This window comes from Cricetulus griseus, chromosome 6 (assembly GCF_003668045.3).
Source record: "Cricetulus griseus strain 17A/GY chromosome 6, alternate assembly CriGri-PICRH-1.0, whole genome shotgun sequence".
NCBI lineage: Eukaryota > Metazoa > Chordata > Mammalia > Rodentia > Cricetidae > Cricetulus > Cricetulus griseus.
In genome coordinates this window covers 130,409,906-130,429,364 of record NC_048599.1, presented here as the reverse complement: position 1 = coordinate 130,429,364, position 19,459 = coordinate 130,409,906, and the positions used below count along the sequence as shown (strand labels likewise).

Genomic DNA, 19,459 nt, shown 5'->3' with positions numbered 1-19,459 from the left:
TGTTAATAGGTTTTCTTTTTCAGATAGTAATTGCAGTTTAATCCTCTTATTTTGTGTCTGGTATTTACCATCTTCAAAAAGGGGAGTTAGGATGTTTATATACAGGCCAGGAAAGTCATAAGATGATATTATTTAGTGAGATTTATTTATAAAGCCAATAAACTCTACATAATTTTCCTTTGACCATTTAAAAGTTTATAGGGCTATTGCATCTCATTAAATGTACAAGTGTTTTGTTGCTCAATAACTACATGCATGTCGCATAAAGATAGCAAAAATTAAAGCACTCACCTTCTACTGTTGTTAGTAAGGAGAGAAAAAAGAACTGTAGATGTTCAGGTTACTTAGAAAAGAAAAAAACTGTTCTATCATTTTCAAATTTGAAGAAGCTACACTGATCAACCACTTCTTTGTGAAGCATTATCTAGTATGTAAATTCTATACAGTGTCATGTAACTCACCTTCTGACACATTTCTAATGCTGGAAACCAGTTCTGATGTTGAGACTATGTTAGCAATCATTTGATTAAATTCTGACACCAGCTTCCCAGAGATAGTTCATATTTCATAGGTTCAGAGTTTGATCCTCCTCCCAGTGCCCCAACCTTCCATAGATCCATACTCTGAGATGACTATCTATATTTTGGGATTTCCACAATTAACTCTTTGGTTGTGATAACATGACAGCAGTTCAAGGAGCATGAGATATACTCTCCATAATCTAATCAGCTGATTTGAATAGACCCAACCCAGCACATCAGTAAGGAAGCTCAAGATCATGTGGGAGGGTTGCCATGAAGCCTGGTCAAACTTACCATGGCCTCAGTGCTCTGGGGCCCAGTGTCCATCCCCTGCCCAAACAGGAGATAGTAGGAAAGATGACAAGTTCAACCATCTGGTCACATGGTATCTCCTGACTTCACCTAAGTCACAGCTTGGAGTAAAGGGCCAAACATATGAGATATTTCTTTGCACATTTTTACTTGGATGTTGTATTAATTAAATTAGAGATGTTTCAGTTCCCAATGCAAAAAGGCATATAAAAGATACTTATTCTTGAAATGTCAGAAGTCTATTTTGTATATATGAAACTCAATAAAATAAACAAATAACTTCCCAAAGCCTCAAATCCTACATAAAAATTATTGAGTTAAATGCTTGATTTTTCTTGAGTATCTCATAATGTGTCCAATGAAATACCCCTAGCATTGTTTTATTGTTTACAGAATACAAGCTAAAAAAGTGAGTTATGAGAAATATTCTTAAAGATTAATATTTATAATTTAAATAAATATCATATACTAAACTACTTCTAAAATTGTAAGTAACAGAGAAATATTTATTCCTTGATATAATTAAAAAATCAATTCAGGGCTTACATCAGTAGGAATAGTACTTTGTATCTTTTTTGATTATCTGTGAAAAAACAAAATTGACTTTAAAAACCTTCATTGGTCTTATTTTTAATTTAGAATTGAGTAGAATTTCCCTAATGTAGATGTTGTATGACATTAAAATGTCTATTCACCCCTAATAAGGCAGCCTACAAAAGACCAAAGCAACAATACCATCAAAGTCCAATTTGGTGGCCTCATGGACTTATTGGGATAACTTATAGTAGTGTGGCACAAAGGTAATTGTATCAGTAATAGCCCACCACCAAAACAGGGGCAATGATTCACAAAAGTTGAAACCTTGGAATTATTTGCACAACTTGCAGGTAGCACAATAAGTTGGAAAATATGCTCTACTCAGTAATTCTTACTACCTATTATTCTTTGGGGTAGAAAAGCCCCTGTTGACCTGGTAAGTTTTAGGGACTTTCTGAGACCTTTGAGTTGTATCATTAAGTCTTAACAAACTTTCCTCTAGAATTTCCCAAATTTGAAGGAGTTTACCTCAGGAATGGAATGTTTGAATTCAGAGGAAAATTCAACAGGGACTTGAGAACTTAACTCAGTGACAGAGTGTTTGTCCAGCAAGATGTAGGCCCTGGGTTAAGTCATTAGCATCAGAAACAAACAATGGAAATTCTACATAGTAGCCTAGAAAGCATTTTAAGTTCAGGAGTTTGGTTTTATCCATAGAAAGGAACCAAAGAAAACCCTAAGATGGAAAATGGAGATAGATTATTCATTTTAAAGTTAGTTTCCTTCCAAGAAAGGATAGGGAGACAAATTGTTTATATCAGGGTTCTGTGGGTTACAATTCTGTGAAGGAACTAAGGTACAGGGAATGTTATCGTACCAATTAAAAATGACCTGCTTGGAAATCTGAATATCTCTCTGATCCTGGTTTCTAAGGTTAGGTAAGAAATTGGTTTCACCTGGATGATTTGAAGTATAAATGTAATTTCATTTTTATTACAGGTCTGGTTTATTAAAAATTTGGTGTGGGTGTTTTGTCCTAATCAATGACTTTTTATTTAACTCTTTTTTCATTGTGTTTGTCAAAGAAAATCCATACACCATTTCCTTTTACCTTGATTACAAAGTGGTTCTAAGAGTGAAACAATAACACAAATTTAAACTAACAAAAATATAAACAACTTCAAAATATTGCTTCTTCTACACATATTATACTACATTTTTCTTATCTCTGTCTCTGTCTCTGTCTCTGTCTCTCTGTCTCTGTCTCTCTGTCTCTGTATCTCTGTCTCTCTCTCTCTCTCTCTCTCTCTCTCTCTCTCTCTCTCTCTCTCTCTCTCGTGTTGTGTGTGGTGTGTGGTGTATGTGTGTATGTGCAAATGTGTATGCATCTGAGTGTGTATATATCCTCAGATGAAACCAGGGCCTTGCATGCAGTAGACAAGCACTCTATCACTGTGCCATGCTCCCAGCTAATTTGCAATTTTTAAAAATTGATTCTTATTTAAATTAAAAATAATCTTGTTTTACATACAAATCCCAGTTCCTTTTCCCTCCCATCCTCCCACTCCCCTTGTCTCCCCATCCTCCCAATCGACTCCTCAGGGAGGGTGAGACCTCCAATGGGGGAATCATTAATGTCAGTCACATCATTGGCAGCAAGACCTAGGCACTCCAACGAGTATCTAGGCTGAGAGTACATCTCTATATGGAATGGGCTCGCAAAGCCCATTCGTGCACTAGGGATAAATACTGGTTCCACTGCCAGAGGCCCCATAGATTTCCCAAGCCCGACGACTGACACCCACATTTGGGGGTCCTGATTCGATCTTATACTGGTTTCTCAGATGTCAGTCTGGGGTCTGTGAGCTCCCCCTTTCTCAGGTTAGCTGTTTCTGTGGGTTCCTCCAGCATGGTCTTGACTCCGTTGCTCATTACTCCTCCATCACTATAACTGGATTCCGGGAGTTTGGCTCAGTGCTTAGCGGTGGATCTCTGCTTCTGCTTCCATCAGCTACAGGATGAAGGCTCTAGGATGGCATATAACATAGTCATCAATCTCATTATACAAGGACATTTAAGGTAGCCTCTCCACTATTGTTTATATTCTTAATTAGGGTCATCCTTCTGGATTCCTGGAGATAACCCCATGTTTCTGGTTAAGCCCACAATGGCTCCCTCTATTAACGTATCACTTTGCTTGCTTTCCTTCTCTGTTCATCTCCCAACTCTTTCTCCCCTCCTTTTTCTCCTCCCTCCCTCACCCTCCCCATGCTCCCAATTTACTCAGGACATCTTGTCTCTTTCCCTATCTCGGGGTTCCATGTATATCCCTCTTAGGGTCCTCCTTGTTACCTAGCCTCTCTTGGATTGTGGATTGTAGGCTGGTAGTCCTTTGCTCTATGTCTTATATCCACTTATGAGTGAGTACATACCATATTTATCTTTCTGTGGCTGAGTTACCTAAGCTAGGATGGTATCTTATAGTTCCATCCATTTTTCTTCAAATTTCAAGATGTATTTTTTTAACTACTGAATAGTACTGCACTGTGAAAATATACCACATTTTCTTCATCCATTCTTTGTTGAGGGACATCTAGGTTGCTTCCAAATTCTGGCGATTACAAATAATGCTGTCTGAACATAATTGAACAGATGTCCTCATGGTGTGAATATTCATCCTTACGGTATATGCCTAAGAGTGGAATTGCTGGGTCTTTAGGTAGACTCATTCCCATTTTCCTGAGGAACCACCATACTGATTACCAAAGTGTCTGTACATGTTTGCATTCCTACCAGAAATGGAAGAGTTATCCCCATTCTCCACATCCTCCCCAGCATAAAGTGTCATTGGTGTTTTTGATTTTAACCATTCTGACAGGTATAAGATTGTATCTCAGAGTTGTTTTGATTTGCATGACAAAGGATGTTGAGCAATTTAACTACCTTTTGGCCATTTGAGATTCCTCTATTGAGAATTCTCTATTTAGATCTGTACCCCATTTTTAATTGGATTATTTGGTGTTTTTGGTAAATAGCTTCTTGAGTTCTTTGTATATTTTTCATTTCAGTCCTCTGTCAGATGTAGGGTTGGTGAATATCTTTTCCCATTCTGTAGGCAGCTGTTTTGTCTTGTTGACTGTGTCCTTTGCCTTACAGAAACTTCTCAGTTTCAGGAGGTCCCATTTGTTATTTTTTGCTATCAGTGTCTATGCTACTGGTGTTATGTTCAGGGGGTGGTCTCCTGTACCAATATGTTACAGGTTACCTCCCACTTTCTCTTCCAAGAGGTTCAGTGTGGTTGAATTTATTTCAGCCATTTGGCCTTCAAGTTTTGTGCATGGTGATAGATATGGATCTATCTGTAGTCTTCTAAATGTCAGCATCCAATTATGCCAGCACCATTTGTTGAAGATGCTTTCTTTTTTTTTTCCATTGTATAATTTTAGATTCTTTGTCAAAAATCACGTGTTCATAGGTGTGTGTATTAATATCAGTGTCATCTATTCAATTCCTTTGGTCTACCTGTCTGTTTTTGTGCCAATACCAAACTTTTTTCATTACTATGGCTCTATAGTAGAGCTTGAAGTCAGGGATGGTGATGCCTCTGGAAGTTCCTTTATTATACAGGGTTGTTTTGGCTATCATGGGTTCTTTTGTTTTTCCATATAAATTGGAGTATTATTTTTTCAAGGTCTATGAAGAGTTGTGATGGGATTTGGATGGGGATTGCATTGAATCTGTAGATTGCTTTTGGTAAGATTGCCATTTTTGCTTTGTTGATCTACCTATCCAAGAACATGGAAGATGTTTCCACTGGGTGATATCTTCTTTAATTTCTTTCTTTAAAGACTTAAAGTTCTTGTCATACAGTTCTTTCACTTGTTTGGTTAGAGTGACCCAGAGATATTTTATGACTTTTGTGGCTATTGTGAAGGGTGGTGTTTCTTTCTTAGTCAATTTATTGTCTATATATGGGAGGGCTACTGATTTTTTTGAGTTCACCTTGTTTCCTGCCCCATTACTGAAGGGGTTTATCAGCTGTAGGAGTTCCATGGTAGAATTTTTTGGGTCACTTATGTAAACTATCATATCATCTGCAAGTAGTGAAAGTTGACTTCTGCCTTTCCAATTTGTATTCCCTTGATCTCCTTTTGTTGTCTTATTGCTCTCGATATAACTTCAAGTACAATATTGAAGAGATACGGAGAGAATGGTCCGTATTGACTTGTTCCTGATTTCAGTGGGATTGCTTTGAGTTTCTCTCCATTTAGTTTGATGTTGTTTGTTGGCTTGCTGTGTATTGCCTTTATTATGTTTAGGTGAGTTCCTGTTATCACTGGTTTCTCCAAGACCTTTATCATGAAGGGGTGTTGGATTTTGTTGCAGGCATTTTTAGCATTTAGAGAGATGATCATGTGGTCTTTATTTTTCAGTTTGTTCATATGGTGGATTACACTGACAGATTTTTGTATGTTGAGCGATCCCTGCATCTCTAGGATGAAGCCTACTTGATCATGGTGGATGGTTTTTCTGATGTGTTCTTGGATTCAATTTGCCAGTATTTTGTTGAGTATTTTTGTATCAATATTTATGAGGGATATTGGTCTGCAGTTCTCTTTCTTAGTTGTGTCTTTGTGTGGTTTGGGTACCAAGGTAAATTTAGCCTTGTAAAAAAAGAGTTTGACAATGATCATTCTGCTTCTATTGTGTGGAACAATATGAAGAGTATTGGTGTTAGCTATTCTTTAAATTTCTGGTTGAATTCTACACTAAAACCATCTTGCCCTGGGATTTTTTTTTTTTTTTTTTTTTTTGGTTGGGAGACTTTTGATGACTGCTTCTATTTCATTATGGGTTGTAAGTCCATTTAAATTGCTTATCTATTCTTAATTTAATTTTGGTGAGTGATACCTATCTGTAGGGAGACACTGTAGCCCCGCCTCCTAGTAGCCTGGACAGGTGTGCCAGGACACGCCCATGAGGGTGAGGTGAGGGGAAGTCTAAGGTGATGCAGGAATGGTTATTAAGGGACCGCACACACATTGAGAGTCCCTTCTCTCTTCTCCTCTCTCTGGCCTGGCTGCCTTGCTGCCCCTGGCATGCTCTGGCTGGTGCTTGGCTGGTGTTTATCTGAATAAAGAAATCTTAGCCATATGGACTGCAGATTGATTTCTTCACCTATCAAGAAAATTATTCATTTTCTTCAAATTTTGTGGAGTACAGATTTTCAAAGTATGACCTGATGATTCTCTGCATTTCCTCAGTGTCTGTTGTTATGTCCCACTTTCATTTCTGATTTTGTTAATTTGCATATTCTCTCTGCCTTTTGTTTAGTTTGGATGAAGGTTTGTATGTCTTGTTGATTTTCTCACAGAACCAACTCTTTGTTTCATTATTGTTTCTATTTTATTTTTTCTATTTTTTATTTCTATTTTATTGATTTCAGCCCTCAATTTGATTATTTGCTAGTATCTACTTCTCCTATATGAGTTTGCTTCTTTTTGTTCTAGAGCTTTTAGGTGTGCTGTTAAGTCTCTAGTGTGACTATTCTCCAGTTTCCTTATGTTGGCACTTAGTGCTATGAACTTTCCTATTAGGACTACTTTCAATGTGTCCCATTAGTTTGGGTATGTTGTCCCTTCATTTTCATTGAATTCTGGGAAGTCTTTAATTTCTTTCTTTATTTCTTCCTTGACCAGGGAGTGATGCAATTGAGCATTGTTCAATTTCCATGTGTTGTAGGGTTTCTGCAACTTGTGTTGTTGCCGATTAACACAAATTTTAAACCATGGTGATCTGATAAGATATAGGCAGTTATCCCACTGTTTTTGTATTTTTTGAGATTTGCTTTATTTCTGTGTATATGGTTGATTTCAGAGAAGGTTCCATGTGGTGCTGAGAAGAAGGTATATTGTTTTGTGTTTGTATGAAATATTCTGGAGATATCTGTTAAACCCAATTGAGTCATAACATCTGTTAGTTCCTTTATTTCTTTGTTATGTTTCTGTCTGGTAGTCCCTGTCCAGTGGTGAGAGTGGGGTATTGAATCCTCCAACTATAAGTGTGTGGGCTATTATGTGTGGTTTAAATATTAGTAATTTTTCTTTTACAAATGTGGGTGCCTTTTTGTATGGGACATAGATGTTAAGAATTGAGATTTCATCTTGATGGATTTTTTCTTTGATGAATATGAAATGACCTTCTTCATCGGTTTTGATTAATTTTAGTTTGAATCCTAATTTGTTTGATATTAGGATAGCTACACACTTTGTTTCTTAGGTTCATGTGATAGGAAAATAATTTCCCAACCCTTTACTCTGAGGTAACACATCTGTCTTTAAAGTTAAGGTTTGTTTCTTGTATGCAGCAAAAGGATGGATGCTGTCTTTGTATCCTTTCTGTTGTTAGCCTGTCTCTTTTAATAAGCAAATAAAGACCATTGATACTAAGGGATATTAATGACTATTAATTATTGATATCTGTTATTTTTGGATTTGTTTGTGGTGATGGTATTTCTCTCTCTCTCTCTCTCTCTCTCTCTCTCTCTCTCTCTCTCTGTGTGTGTGTGTGTTTTGCTTTTGTTTGGGGGGCTTTTGGTAATGTGGAATTATCTATTGTGTATATTTTTGTGAGTGTAGCTAACTTCTTTGAGTTGGAGCTTTCCTTCCTGTACTTTATGTATGACTGGGTTTGTGGGTATGTATTATTTAAATCTGGTTTTGTTGTGGAATATCTTGTTTTCTCCATCTATAAAGACTGAAAGATTTGCTGGGTATAGTAGTCTGGGCTGGCATCCATGGTCTCTTCGTGTTGGAATAACATCTATACAGGACCTTCTGGCTTTCAGAGTTTCCAATGAGAAGCCAGGTGTAATTCTGATAGGTCTGCCTGTATATATCACTTGGCCTTTTTCCCTTGCAGCTTCTAATATTCTTTTGTTACTCTGTATATTGGTGTTTTGATTATTAGGTGGCAAGGGATTTGTTTTTTTGGGGGGAGAAGGGTCGAGTCTATTTGGTGGTCTGTAAACTTCTTGTACTTTCATATGCATGTCCTTCTTTAGTTTGACAAGTTTTCTTCTATGATTTTGTTGAATATACTTTCTGTTCCTTTGAACTGGACTTCTTCCCTTCCTCTCTACCTACTATTCTTTGGTTTGTCTTTTCATGTTGTCCAATATTTCCTGGATATTTTGTGTTAAGTATTTTTGGACTTAACATTTTCTTTGGTTGACAAATCTATTTTCTCTAGTGTATTTTCAATATGTGAGATTCTCTCTTCCATCTCTTGTATTCTGTTGGTTTTGCCTGCATCTGTAATTCCTGATCTTTACCCAGATTTTCTATTTCTGGCATTCCCTCAGTTTGTGTCTCCTTTATTGCTTCCATTTCAGTTTTCAAGTCTTGAACTGTTTGGATTTTTCCATCACCTGATTGATTGTTTTCTGTTGGCTTTCCTTGCTTTCTTTAAGAGATTTGTTGATTTCTTGCAGTTTTTAGTTTGTCTTTCCCCCCATATCTTCCATTTTTTGGTTTTTTTCTTCCATTTCTTTAAGGGAGTTTCTTGTTTCCACTTTAAGGGCCTCTATCATCTTCATAAAGTTATTTTTAATGTATTTTTCTTATGCTTCATTTGTGTTGGGGTGTTCAGGTCTTCCTGGTGTAGAAACACTAGACCCTAGGAGTATCGTATTTCTTTTTATGCTGTTGAATGTGTTCTTATGCTGTTGTTTACCCATCTCTTCCTCCAGTGGGTGGAGGTGGGGCCTATAATTTAGGAGATCTTTATTCCTTCAATTGGTGTAAGTATGATCTGTGGCTTAGGTGGCTGATCTTGCTCTCCCAGTGGGAGTGGAGCCAAGACTCTGATTGAAGCCTTATTGCAATTTTTATTATTCTTCCTTATATTGTTTCATAAGAAATTTTAAACTGTCTGCAGAAGATACTATGGCTTAAAATCATGAAACAACTAAAATAACAGTGAAATGTAGCAAAAGCCAAATTACTTTTCATTGATAAATGTGTCATGAGCAGACAGACATGTCTTATTCCGGTCATTGTTGGATCTTCTAGTTACTTGAAAGCATAGTACTTAGCATAAGTTTCCTCTAAAAGAAGTAATAGTGGGGCAGTAATGGTTATTGTATGTACAGACTGATGCCTTTAGGATGAACAGGAAGAGAGAATGAAAAGCTATATTTATTCAAAAAAATTTCAATTTTGGATACAAAGAAAACCTTTTAATGGAAGATATTATATAGAGACAACAATTCCACAATACATGGAGCATGGGGTAACTTTCTCTTATAATTAATGTCATATTATCAAGGTGCTAGAAATAGATGTGCTGGAGAATATTACTAGGATCATTATTAAGTCTACTTCCCCTGGATACATAAAAATCAACAAGGGCCAGATGCATGTATTTGATATTTGGAAAATGTAATATGAACATATTTCCTTAAGGAAACTTGTAGTTGACCATGAGAGGAGCAATGATCTACCTCAACTCTCCCAGACCCTCTTTGATGCTCTGGACATCTCTAGGGGCCATAGATATTTGCAACTAGAAAAATTCCTTGGGGCTTTGCCTAATTACAACACTGACATCAAATGCACAATAGCATTTGCATCTGCTTAATAGAGAAGAGAGAAGGTGATATGACAGTCCACATTGGACTCTCTTACCAGACGGTAAGCAGCTTGGGGACTTGCTCTTCTCGGCTTGCAAAACTTTGAAGTTATATTGGGATTAGAGAGACAAAAAGGGAAATTAGAAATTAGTTATGAACCTGGGTCTCCAAGTTTGATTTATGGATAATGTCTTATAAACAGTGCTTCCAAATGTAATTCTGAATTCTTATTTGGAGACTTTGGCTAGTACTATTTAGATATCAGTTTCCATATTAATACAATGAAGGAAACCCACAATAGATTCCTCATCTCATTGCTAAGAAGGCTGTGTGAAATAATACAAGTTGCAGATTTCAAAGTATTGGTGCACTTCCTGAACAGAGTCTGTGATGGTTCAGCTCACTTTAGACTCCCAGGAGTGACTTTTTAAACTTTTCTGAAATTAAAAAGTATCAGTGCATAGTAATGGCTCCATAAGTATTGCTTTGCCTGGCTTCAATATAAGAAGGCTTCAATATAGTGCTTGTGTTTAGTTGACAAAAACAAGTGGGGAACACTCACCTCAGATGAAGCAACTCCAATTTTGACATTTATCAAATAAAATCTCAGGTGGTCCCCTAAGGGGAGCAGCCTCCCAAGTCTTAAGCTGTCAGAAAGCTTCTAAAAAACTCTCTGAATAATTTTAGGTCATGATGTTTCCTCATTAATTCCAAGAAGGCTCTTAGGAGAGGAAAGGGAACAAGGAGAGGCAACTTGAAAGAGTTTCATTTAACTGAAACAATTTATTTCTTAGATAATATTGAAATATTGTAGAACTGTGTTGTTTTCAGAGGTACAACTTGAACCCATGAGGTCAATTAGATAAACTTTCTTTTGAAAATAAACTAAAAATTACTTCAGTTGGCATTGCTGTGATGTTAAGAATAATTTATTCTTAAGTGCCTTTAGTTATACTCACAGTAAACATTTCTGTTAGTGTTTCAAGACTTTAATTCTAGCTTCCCTCCTGGGTTTACCTAGGTATGCACATTTGCATCTTAAATAAATAGATCCTGTCTTTGGACAGGGCTCAGCAGTAGGTTAGGAAGGCTTTTGGTGAAGTGCTCTGGTGAATTTCATATGTAGTAGTCAAAGTTGGGATAATAGTGTGAGGAAAAATAATCCTTCAAAGTAGTGAGAGACTGTTGACAAGAAATTGGTTCAAGAATGAGTGTGCCCTTGAAAGTAAGGAACAAATCCATGAGTAAGCTTAGCTGTGGCTCTCTGCATCTGCTTCCATCAGCTACTGGATGAAGGTTCTATAATGACAATTAAGGTAGTCATCAATCTGATTACAGGGAAGGGCATTTCAGGCACCCTCTCCACTATTGCTTAGAGTCTTAACTGGGGTCATCCTTGTGAATTCTTGGGAATTTCCCTAGTGCTAGGTTTTTCACTAACCCCATAAAGGCTACAACTATGGGGATATCTCTTTCCTTGCTCTGCCTCTCTGCCATTCTCCCAACTTGAAATCCAGTTCCCTCGTGTACTCCTGCACCTCTGCTCCTCCCTTTTCCCCTCCTTTTCTACACACAGCCCCCCACTCCACGCTCCCAATTTACTCAGGATATCTTATCTATTTCTACTTCCTGGGGCATGCAGTGTATGTACCTCCTAGGGTCCTTCTTGTTACCTAGCTTTTCTGTGTTTGTGGACTGTAGGTTGCTTATCCTTTGCTTTCTCTCTAATATTCACTTATGAGTGAGTATACACCATGTTTATCTTTCTGGGTCTGGGTTACCTCACTCAGGATGTTTTTTCTAGTTCCATCCATTTGCCTACAAATTTCAAGTTGTCATTGTATTTTAACCACTGAGTAGACTCCATTGTGCAAATGTACCACATTTTCTTTATTTGTTTTTTTGGTTGAGGAGCACCTAGGTTGTTAACAGGTTCTGGCTATGTGGTATGGTTGCTCATCCTTTCGGTATGCCCAAGAGTGGAAGTGCTGGATTTTGAGATATTGATTCCCAATTATCTGAGAAACTGCCATACTGATTTCCAAAGTGATTGTACAAGTTTGCACTACCACCAGCAATGGAGGAGTGTTCCGTTTACTCCACATCCTCTCCACCATACGATGTCATCAGTGTTTTTGATCTTATCCATTCTGGTAGGTGTAAGATAGTATCTCAGAGTTGTTTTGATTTGCATTTCTCTTATGGCTAAGGATATTGAGCAATTCCCTAAGTGTCTTTCATCCATTTGAGATTGTTCTGTTGAGAGTTCTCTGTTTACATCTGCACCCAAATTTTTAACTGGATTATTTGCTATTTTGATGTATAGTTTCTTGAGTTCTTTGTATATTTTGGAGATCAGCTCTCTGTCAGATGAAAGGTTGGGAAAGATCTTTCCCCATTCTGTAGGCTATTGTTTTGTCTTGTTGACTGTGTCCTTTGCCTTTCAGAAGCTTCTCAGTTTCAGGAGATCCCATTTATTATTATTTGCTGTCAGTGTCTGTGTTACTGGTGTTATATTCAGGAAGTAATCTCCTGTACCAATGTGTTCAAGGTTACTTCCCACTTTCTCTTCTATAAGGTATAGTGCGGCTTGATCCTTAATATTGAGGCCTTTGATCCATTTGGACTTGAGTTTTATGCATGGTGATAGCCATGGATGCATTTTCATTCTTCTACATCCAGTTATTCCAGAACCATTTGTTGAAGATGATTTCTTTTTTCCTTTGCATAATTTTAGATTCTTTGTCAAAAATCAGGTGTTCATAGGTATATGGATTAATACCAGTGCTTTCAATTTGATACCATTGGTCTACCTATCTATTATTGTGCCAATACCTAGATGTTTTCATTGCAAGGATGGTAATGCTGCTGGAAGTTCCTTTATAGTACAGGATTGGTTTGACTATCCTGGGTATTTTGTTTGTCCATATGAAGTTCAGTATTGTTCTTTAAAGGGCTGTGAAGAATTGTGCTGGTATTTTGATGGGAATCATGTTGAATCTGAAGATTACTTTTGGTACGATTGTTATTTTTGCTATGTTGATCCAACATATCCAAGAACATGGGAGATCTTTCCATTTGCTGGTATTTTCATGAATTTCTTTCTTCAAAAATATAAAATTCCTGTCATACAGGTCTTTCACTTGTTTGGATAGAGTTACCAAATTCTAACTCAAGATATTTTATTTTGTTCATGGCTATTGTAAAGGGTGATGTTTCTCTGACTTCTTTCTTAGCTGGTTTATCATATAGGAGGGCTTCTAATTTTTATTTAGTTAATCTTGTATCCTGCCACATTACTGAAGGTTTTTTTTATCAACTGTAGGAGTTCCCTGGTAGAATTCTTTGGATCACTTATGTATACTATCATATCCCCTGCAAATAATGAAAGTTTAACTTCTTCCTTTCCAACTTTTATCCCCTTGATCTTCTTTTGGTGTCTTATTATTCTAGATAGAACTTGGAGTACTATGTTAAACTATAATATCTATAATGGTTATAGGTCTATTTAAATATTCTTCTGGTCTTGATCTAATTTTGGGTCTCTATCATCTTCATAAAGTTACTTTTAAGGTTGTTTCCTTCTGCTTCATCTGTGTTGGGATGTTCAGGTCTTGCTATTGTAGAACCACTGGTTTCTGGTTATGTCATATTGCTCTTTATGTTGTTGAATGAATTCTTTTTTTAGGCAGAAGTAATTTATTCCACATCTGTACTTTGAATTTTTGACATTTTTCACTTTGACCATTTTCTTTCTCTTTTTTTAATAATTTAATTTTTACATTCCAATCCCAGTTCCCCATCCCTCCTCTCCTCCAGCTCCTCCATTTTCCCCTGCCACCTCCCATCTGCTCCTTGGAGAGGGTACAGCCTCCCCTACAAAGTCTGCTAAATCTGTCCCATCATCTACTTGAGGCAGGACCATGGTACCTCCCAATCCCCCACACCCATGTGTCTAGGCTGAGCAAAGTATCTCACCATAGAGAATGGGCTCTACTAAATCAGTTTGTGCATTAGATTAGATCTTGGGCCCACTGCCAGTGCCATTGCCCCAGAAGTATAATTGTCACCTTAATAGGTTTTATGCAGGTTCCACATTTGTCAGACCAAAGTCAGTGATCTCTCCATAGCTCAGGTCAGTTGATTCTGTGGGTTTCCCCATTATGGTCTTGACTCCTAGATATCAAAATACCAAGTAATGCAATTTAAAAATGGGGTACAAATCTAAACAGAGAATTCTCAACAGAACTATCTCAAATGGTGGAAAGACACTTAGGGAAATGCTCAACATCCTTTGTCATCAGGGAAATGCAAATCAAAACAACTCTCAGATACCATCTTAAATGGATCAGAATGGCTAAGATCAAAAACACTAATGACAGCTTATGCTGGAGATTATGTGGAGAAAGGGGAACACTCCTCCATTGCTGGTGGGAGTGCAAACTTATATAGCCACTGTGGAAATCAGTATAGTGATTTCTCAAAAAATTAGGAATCAACCTACCTCAAGACCCTGCAATACCACTTTTTGTTGTGTACACAAAGGAGGCACATTCACACCAAAAGGACATTTGTTTAACTATATTCATAGCAACATTATTCATAATAACCAGAACTTGGAAAGAACCTAAATGTCCCTCAACTGAAGAATGGATAAAGAAAATGTGGTACAGTTCCACAATGGTGTACTACTCAGTGTTAAGAAACACTGACATCCTAAAATTTGCAGGCAAATGGACAGAACTAGAAAAACCATCCTGAGTGAGGTAACCCAGACCCAGAAATAGAGTATATAATCACTTGTAAGTGGATACCAGACATAAAGCAAAAGATACCCAGACTACAGTCCACAACCCCAGAGAATTTAGAACCCTCTTTCAGAAACAGATGGAAGAAGATGCAGAAATATACAACTAACCAACGAGCTAAGTTCCTGGAGTACAATTGATGTTGAAGGTATCTTACACTGATGTCTATCCATCTCCAATTGTCTATTGGAGGATGTCTATCCATCCTCCAATTGGTGCAGGTGGGATCTGTGGCTTAAGTGCCTGCTCTTCCTCAAGGAGCACTTGGGCCTGTGGCTTGCTTAATTGATTCTCCAAGTATAGGTGGGACCAAGGCTCCAGTGGTTGATGATGTGGCAATGGATGGTTGGGGGTGTGGGGAAGTTGCTGCCAGCTCTCTGGGACTTGGTTGGGTAGGAGTGGGGTTCTCAATGTGACCATGGGGGCTAGGACCTAAAGAGTAGGGCTGTCCAGCTGGGATCCCAGACACTTACCTCCTCCAGGTACAGTTCTGGTCACTTTCATAGATCTGGTGATACATCTTTACCATACCCAACCCCATTCTGAGTGAGACAACCCAGTCGCAAAAAGACCAACAGAGTATGTACTCACTCATATATGGATTTTAGATGTAGAACAAAGGATTACCATCCCACGATGCATACCACTAGAGAAGCTAGGAAACAAGGAGGACTCTAAGAGAGACATAGATGGCCCCCAGAGAAGAGGAAAGGGACATAATTTCCTGAGAAAATTGTGAGCATGACGGGAAGGGAGAGGGAGCTATGAGAATGAGAAGGGGAGAAGAGGAGAGATGAGGAGGACATGAGGGGGCAGGAAGTCTGAGTTGGGAGAAGAATACAGGGGAACAAGATAAGAGATAACATAATACAGGTATTCATTATAGGTTTAAAAAGAAATCAGGTGCTAGGGAAATGTCTGTGCATCTACAACAATGACACCAACTCTCTATGCATCAGAGGGGAGGCTACCTTAAATACCCCCCTCCCCCATGATAATGAGATTGATGGCTAATTTATATACCATCCTATAGCCTTCACCCAGCAGTTGGTGGAAGTAGAAGAAGACACCCACAGCTAAACACTGAACTAAACTGGAATTCAGTTGCAGAGAAGGAGTGATGAGCAAAGGGATCAAGACCAGGCTGGTGAAACCCACAAGAAACAGCTGACCTGAACAAGAGGAAACTCTTTGCTCCCAGACTGATAGCTAGGAAAGCAGCATGGGACTGATCCAGACCCCCTAAATGTGGGTGTCAGTGAGGAGACCTTGGAAATCTATGGGGCCTTTTGTAGTAGATCAGTACTTATCCCTAGCATAGAAATAGACTTTGGGAGCCCATTCCACATAGAGGGATACTCCCTGAGCCTAGACACAAGGGGGTGGCCTAGCTCCTATCCCAAATGATATGACAGACTCTGAAGACCCTCTATGGAAGCCCTCACCCTCCCTGGGGAGCAGAAAGAATATGGGATAGGTAGGGTGTTAGTTGGGTGGGGGCAGGGGAGGAGGGGAGGCAGAGGGAACTGGGATTGAATTGTAAAATAATCTTGTTTCTAAATTAAATTTAAAAAATGGAGAGAGAAAAAAAAAGAACCCTTGCTTCAGGCCAAGAAAGTGGTTAGCAAGGAAGAGGTGGCCTTGGAGACAAAGGCGAGGATATTACTTAATCTGAGGTATTGGCAGAATGGGTCCTCATGTGTCCTGAGGACAGCAAGTCATATGCTGGTGTTGGAGTGTTGAGTTCAGCAGCTCAGAGGAACTTTCCAGGTTTTACACCTGCCAACTTAACTGCTGTGTGGGGTTGTATTTCATCTTTTACATGGAGGGGCTGTCCAGAATCTCCTAGCACTCCTCCTTCCTCCTCCCAAGTGTAGAGTTTACAGGAATATACCACCACTGCACCCAGATACATTTGATTCTTTGACACTTGGTCTTAATTTATGTTGCCAATGCTAGCCTTGAATCTTCTGCTTGGTATTGTCCCCTCATTGTGGGATTCCAGTTGGTGAGGGGTTCTCTTTTGCTTTCCTTCCTTTCCTTTCTTTTCCTTTTCTTTCTTCCTTTTTTGTTTCTGTTTTTATTGAAACAGGGTTTCTCTGTGTAACTAATTTCTGTGTTTCTAAAGGGAACTCTATCACAAGTATGCCCATGAGTAAAAAATGTATGACCAGCATTACATGTTTTCTCTAACTGCTTTATGAACTTTGTGATAGACATTTTCCTATGTCAGTTGTCTAGTTTGTTGTGTTTCTTTTTTTAAAGAAAACATCTGGAAAGCTGAATTCCAGAAGGTGTGAAAGTGTCTCTGAGTTGTCACATCACAAGTATAGGCTCTGTCTCCCATCTACTCCCAGTTTTCCAACCTTGGGAGTTAGGTACTATGGTGTGTAGGTAATAGATTTCTTAATTTTGCACATGTTTTTAATCAGTCGATATACATTGATATTATCTCTTTATGCTTGTCAATGAGTGATACATAAAGGTATTTGAGCTGTGGTATTTTGTCATGCAGCTCTTTTGCCTTGACAACTAAGACCAATCTCACCATGGTAACAGTGAGATACATTTGGCAGAGTTGACTTCTGTTAATGAAAGTGAATTTTAGTTTGGTGTCTTGAACAGTCAGCTTTAAAGATATGATTAACCTTAATATCATTTTAAGTTTATTTTGAAGTTATACACTCATAAATAGTACTCTTTGGGGATTTTGCAAACTGACAATATTATAAATCTCTCTGAGCTTGTGGATCATAGAAATTGATTATTATTTTTGTTTTGTTATTCATAACATCAAAAGGGGAATACAGTGTTTTAACTGTCTACATGGATGTAATTCCAGGTATAATTTGGTAAATGGGTCATGTGGGGACCCTCCTTTTTCACAGTGACATGTCAATATGCCCTTATCTCTAATGACATTGATATGATCAAGTAAAGTTCCAGCCTCATTTTCCAACTACATTCCAAACGAATAAGAAAAATCTCAAATATGATGCATTTTTGATGATTATTTTCCAGGTGCCCATGAGAAAGAAATAGTCCTAATGAATGCTTTGACTGTTAATTTACATCTTCTACTGGTAAGGTTTCTTTTCCATCTGTGTTTTGAGTTCTCTCATTTGCATAATCTGATATGTTTCTAAGAATCTTAAATTCAAAGGTTCTGACAGGCTATTTATTAACATGTGAGATTATTTATATTTTCACCAAGAAATTCTAGACCATGATGCCATGTTTCCTTCTTAATCATGGGTAAGTTGCTTCTTACAAAGATCTTTAGAGTAATGAGTTTTATCACAGAGCAGAAGGAAAATAGAAGTAGTACTTAAAAGAGAAAATTGTTCCATAAGAACTGCTATTGGCTGCTCAGAAAGGATGGTTCCCTGTTCTGGAAAAAAAAGTTGATTGTTTCTAACACCAATCTAAAATGCACCTTTGGAAGCAGAAGCCAAATATGCCAAACATATTTCACTGTTATCACCCTGTGATTGATCATAGTTATCAAGTCAAAAGAGCCACATGACAAAATACCATAGGTTAAGTACCTTTGTGGTTTATTCATACACAGGGAGAAAAAGACAAACTAAATGATACACTCTGATGGAAGCATACAAGAATATGTTTTCAAGTCATGTCTAAAAGTTTATATATCCTACATTTTGACTCACAACTAATTACTTAGTGTCTCCTTAATGTTGGCGAAAATTTTCAGTATCTCTGAGAAATAGTATTTGGCTTTGTAATAGGATAATGGTGTCTTCCTCATAGATGTGCAGAACTCAATGAGATAATATGTAAAAATTAATTTAGCACCCTGGCCAAATATGATCATCCTTTTAAAAGTTGTTGTCATCTATATTAGAATCTACACCAAGCTATTGTTCAGGGACTTCATAGAGAAATGAAAGGACCAGCAAACAGTAGTGTATCTCTGGCTGGTGCCTCTCTGATGGACAGGGGTCCTATGAGAGGATAGAGGCACCTTTAGCTGGACCTAACCAAAATAAAATAAAGCAAACAATCATCAAAAGGGAAAGGTGATAAAGGGAACCAAATTGGCAGTGTAAGATATGTAAATAGGACACACATAGAACAAGCTATTTCAGCCTCACTTTAGAAAAATTACCTTTAAATGCTTAAGAAGATAAATTTTCAATTAACATTTAGGTAAAGACTTAGAATATGTTTTTATCTGCTTTATATTTTCCTCTGAGTTTGTTTTCTATTGATAAATGTAATGAGCCAATATCTTCACCCTCTTCATAATTCATTGGAAACTAGGCTAATTGGAAAGATAGCTGTGTCAGGTATCTTAGATGTTTAATTAATTAATGTCTTTAAAATGTTGGCATTTACAATATGAGAGAGTGGCATAAAGGAGCAAATGAGTAAATTGTGTGTTAATCTTTCTCGGTAACTCTGTTTCGTTGTAGTTGTCATTCTTTAAGCCTACACCAAAGCGGTACAAGATTCTTCTGGAAGCCAAAGCCTTCCCTTCTGATCATGTAAGGATTTCTTCAAATTATATTTATGTTCTTTTACTCTTCCTAGCGGGACATACCATTTTTCTGACTTGAATGTTTATTCGATATTCGTTTCCAAGTAAGCCAACTAAAAAAGATCTGTCAAGTGCTTTTGATTTAAGC

At 37.7% G+C, this 19,459-nt stretch overlaps 1 protein-coding gene across 1 annotated transcript in view; it reads left to right on the top strand.

Moving 5' to 3' along the window:
* The window catches only part of LOC100771448 (kynureninase), a 146,051-nt gene that overhangs the window by 36,814 nt on the left and 89,778 nt on the right, over positions 1-19,459 (top strand). The window contains exons 4-5 of the mRNA XM_035446822.1: positions 17,832-17,893; positions 19,247-19,318. Coding sequence (XP_035302713.1) covers positions 17,832-17,893; positions 19,247-19,318 — 134 coding nt within the window. The remainder of the gene's footprint in view (positions 1-17,831; positions 17,894-19,246; positions 19,319-19,459) is intronic.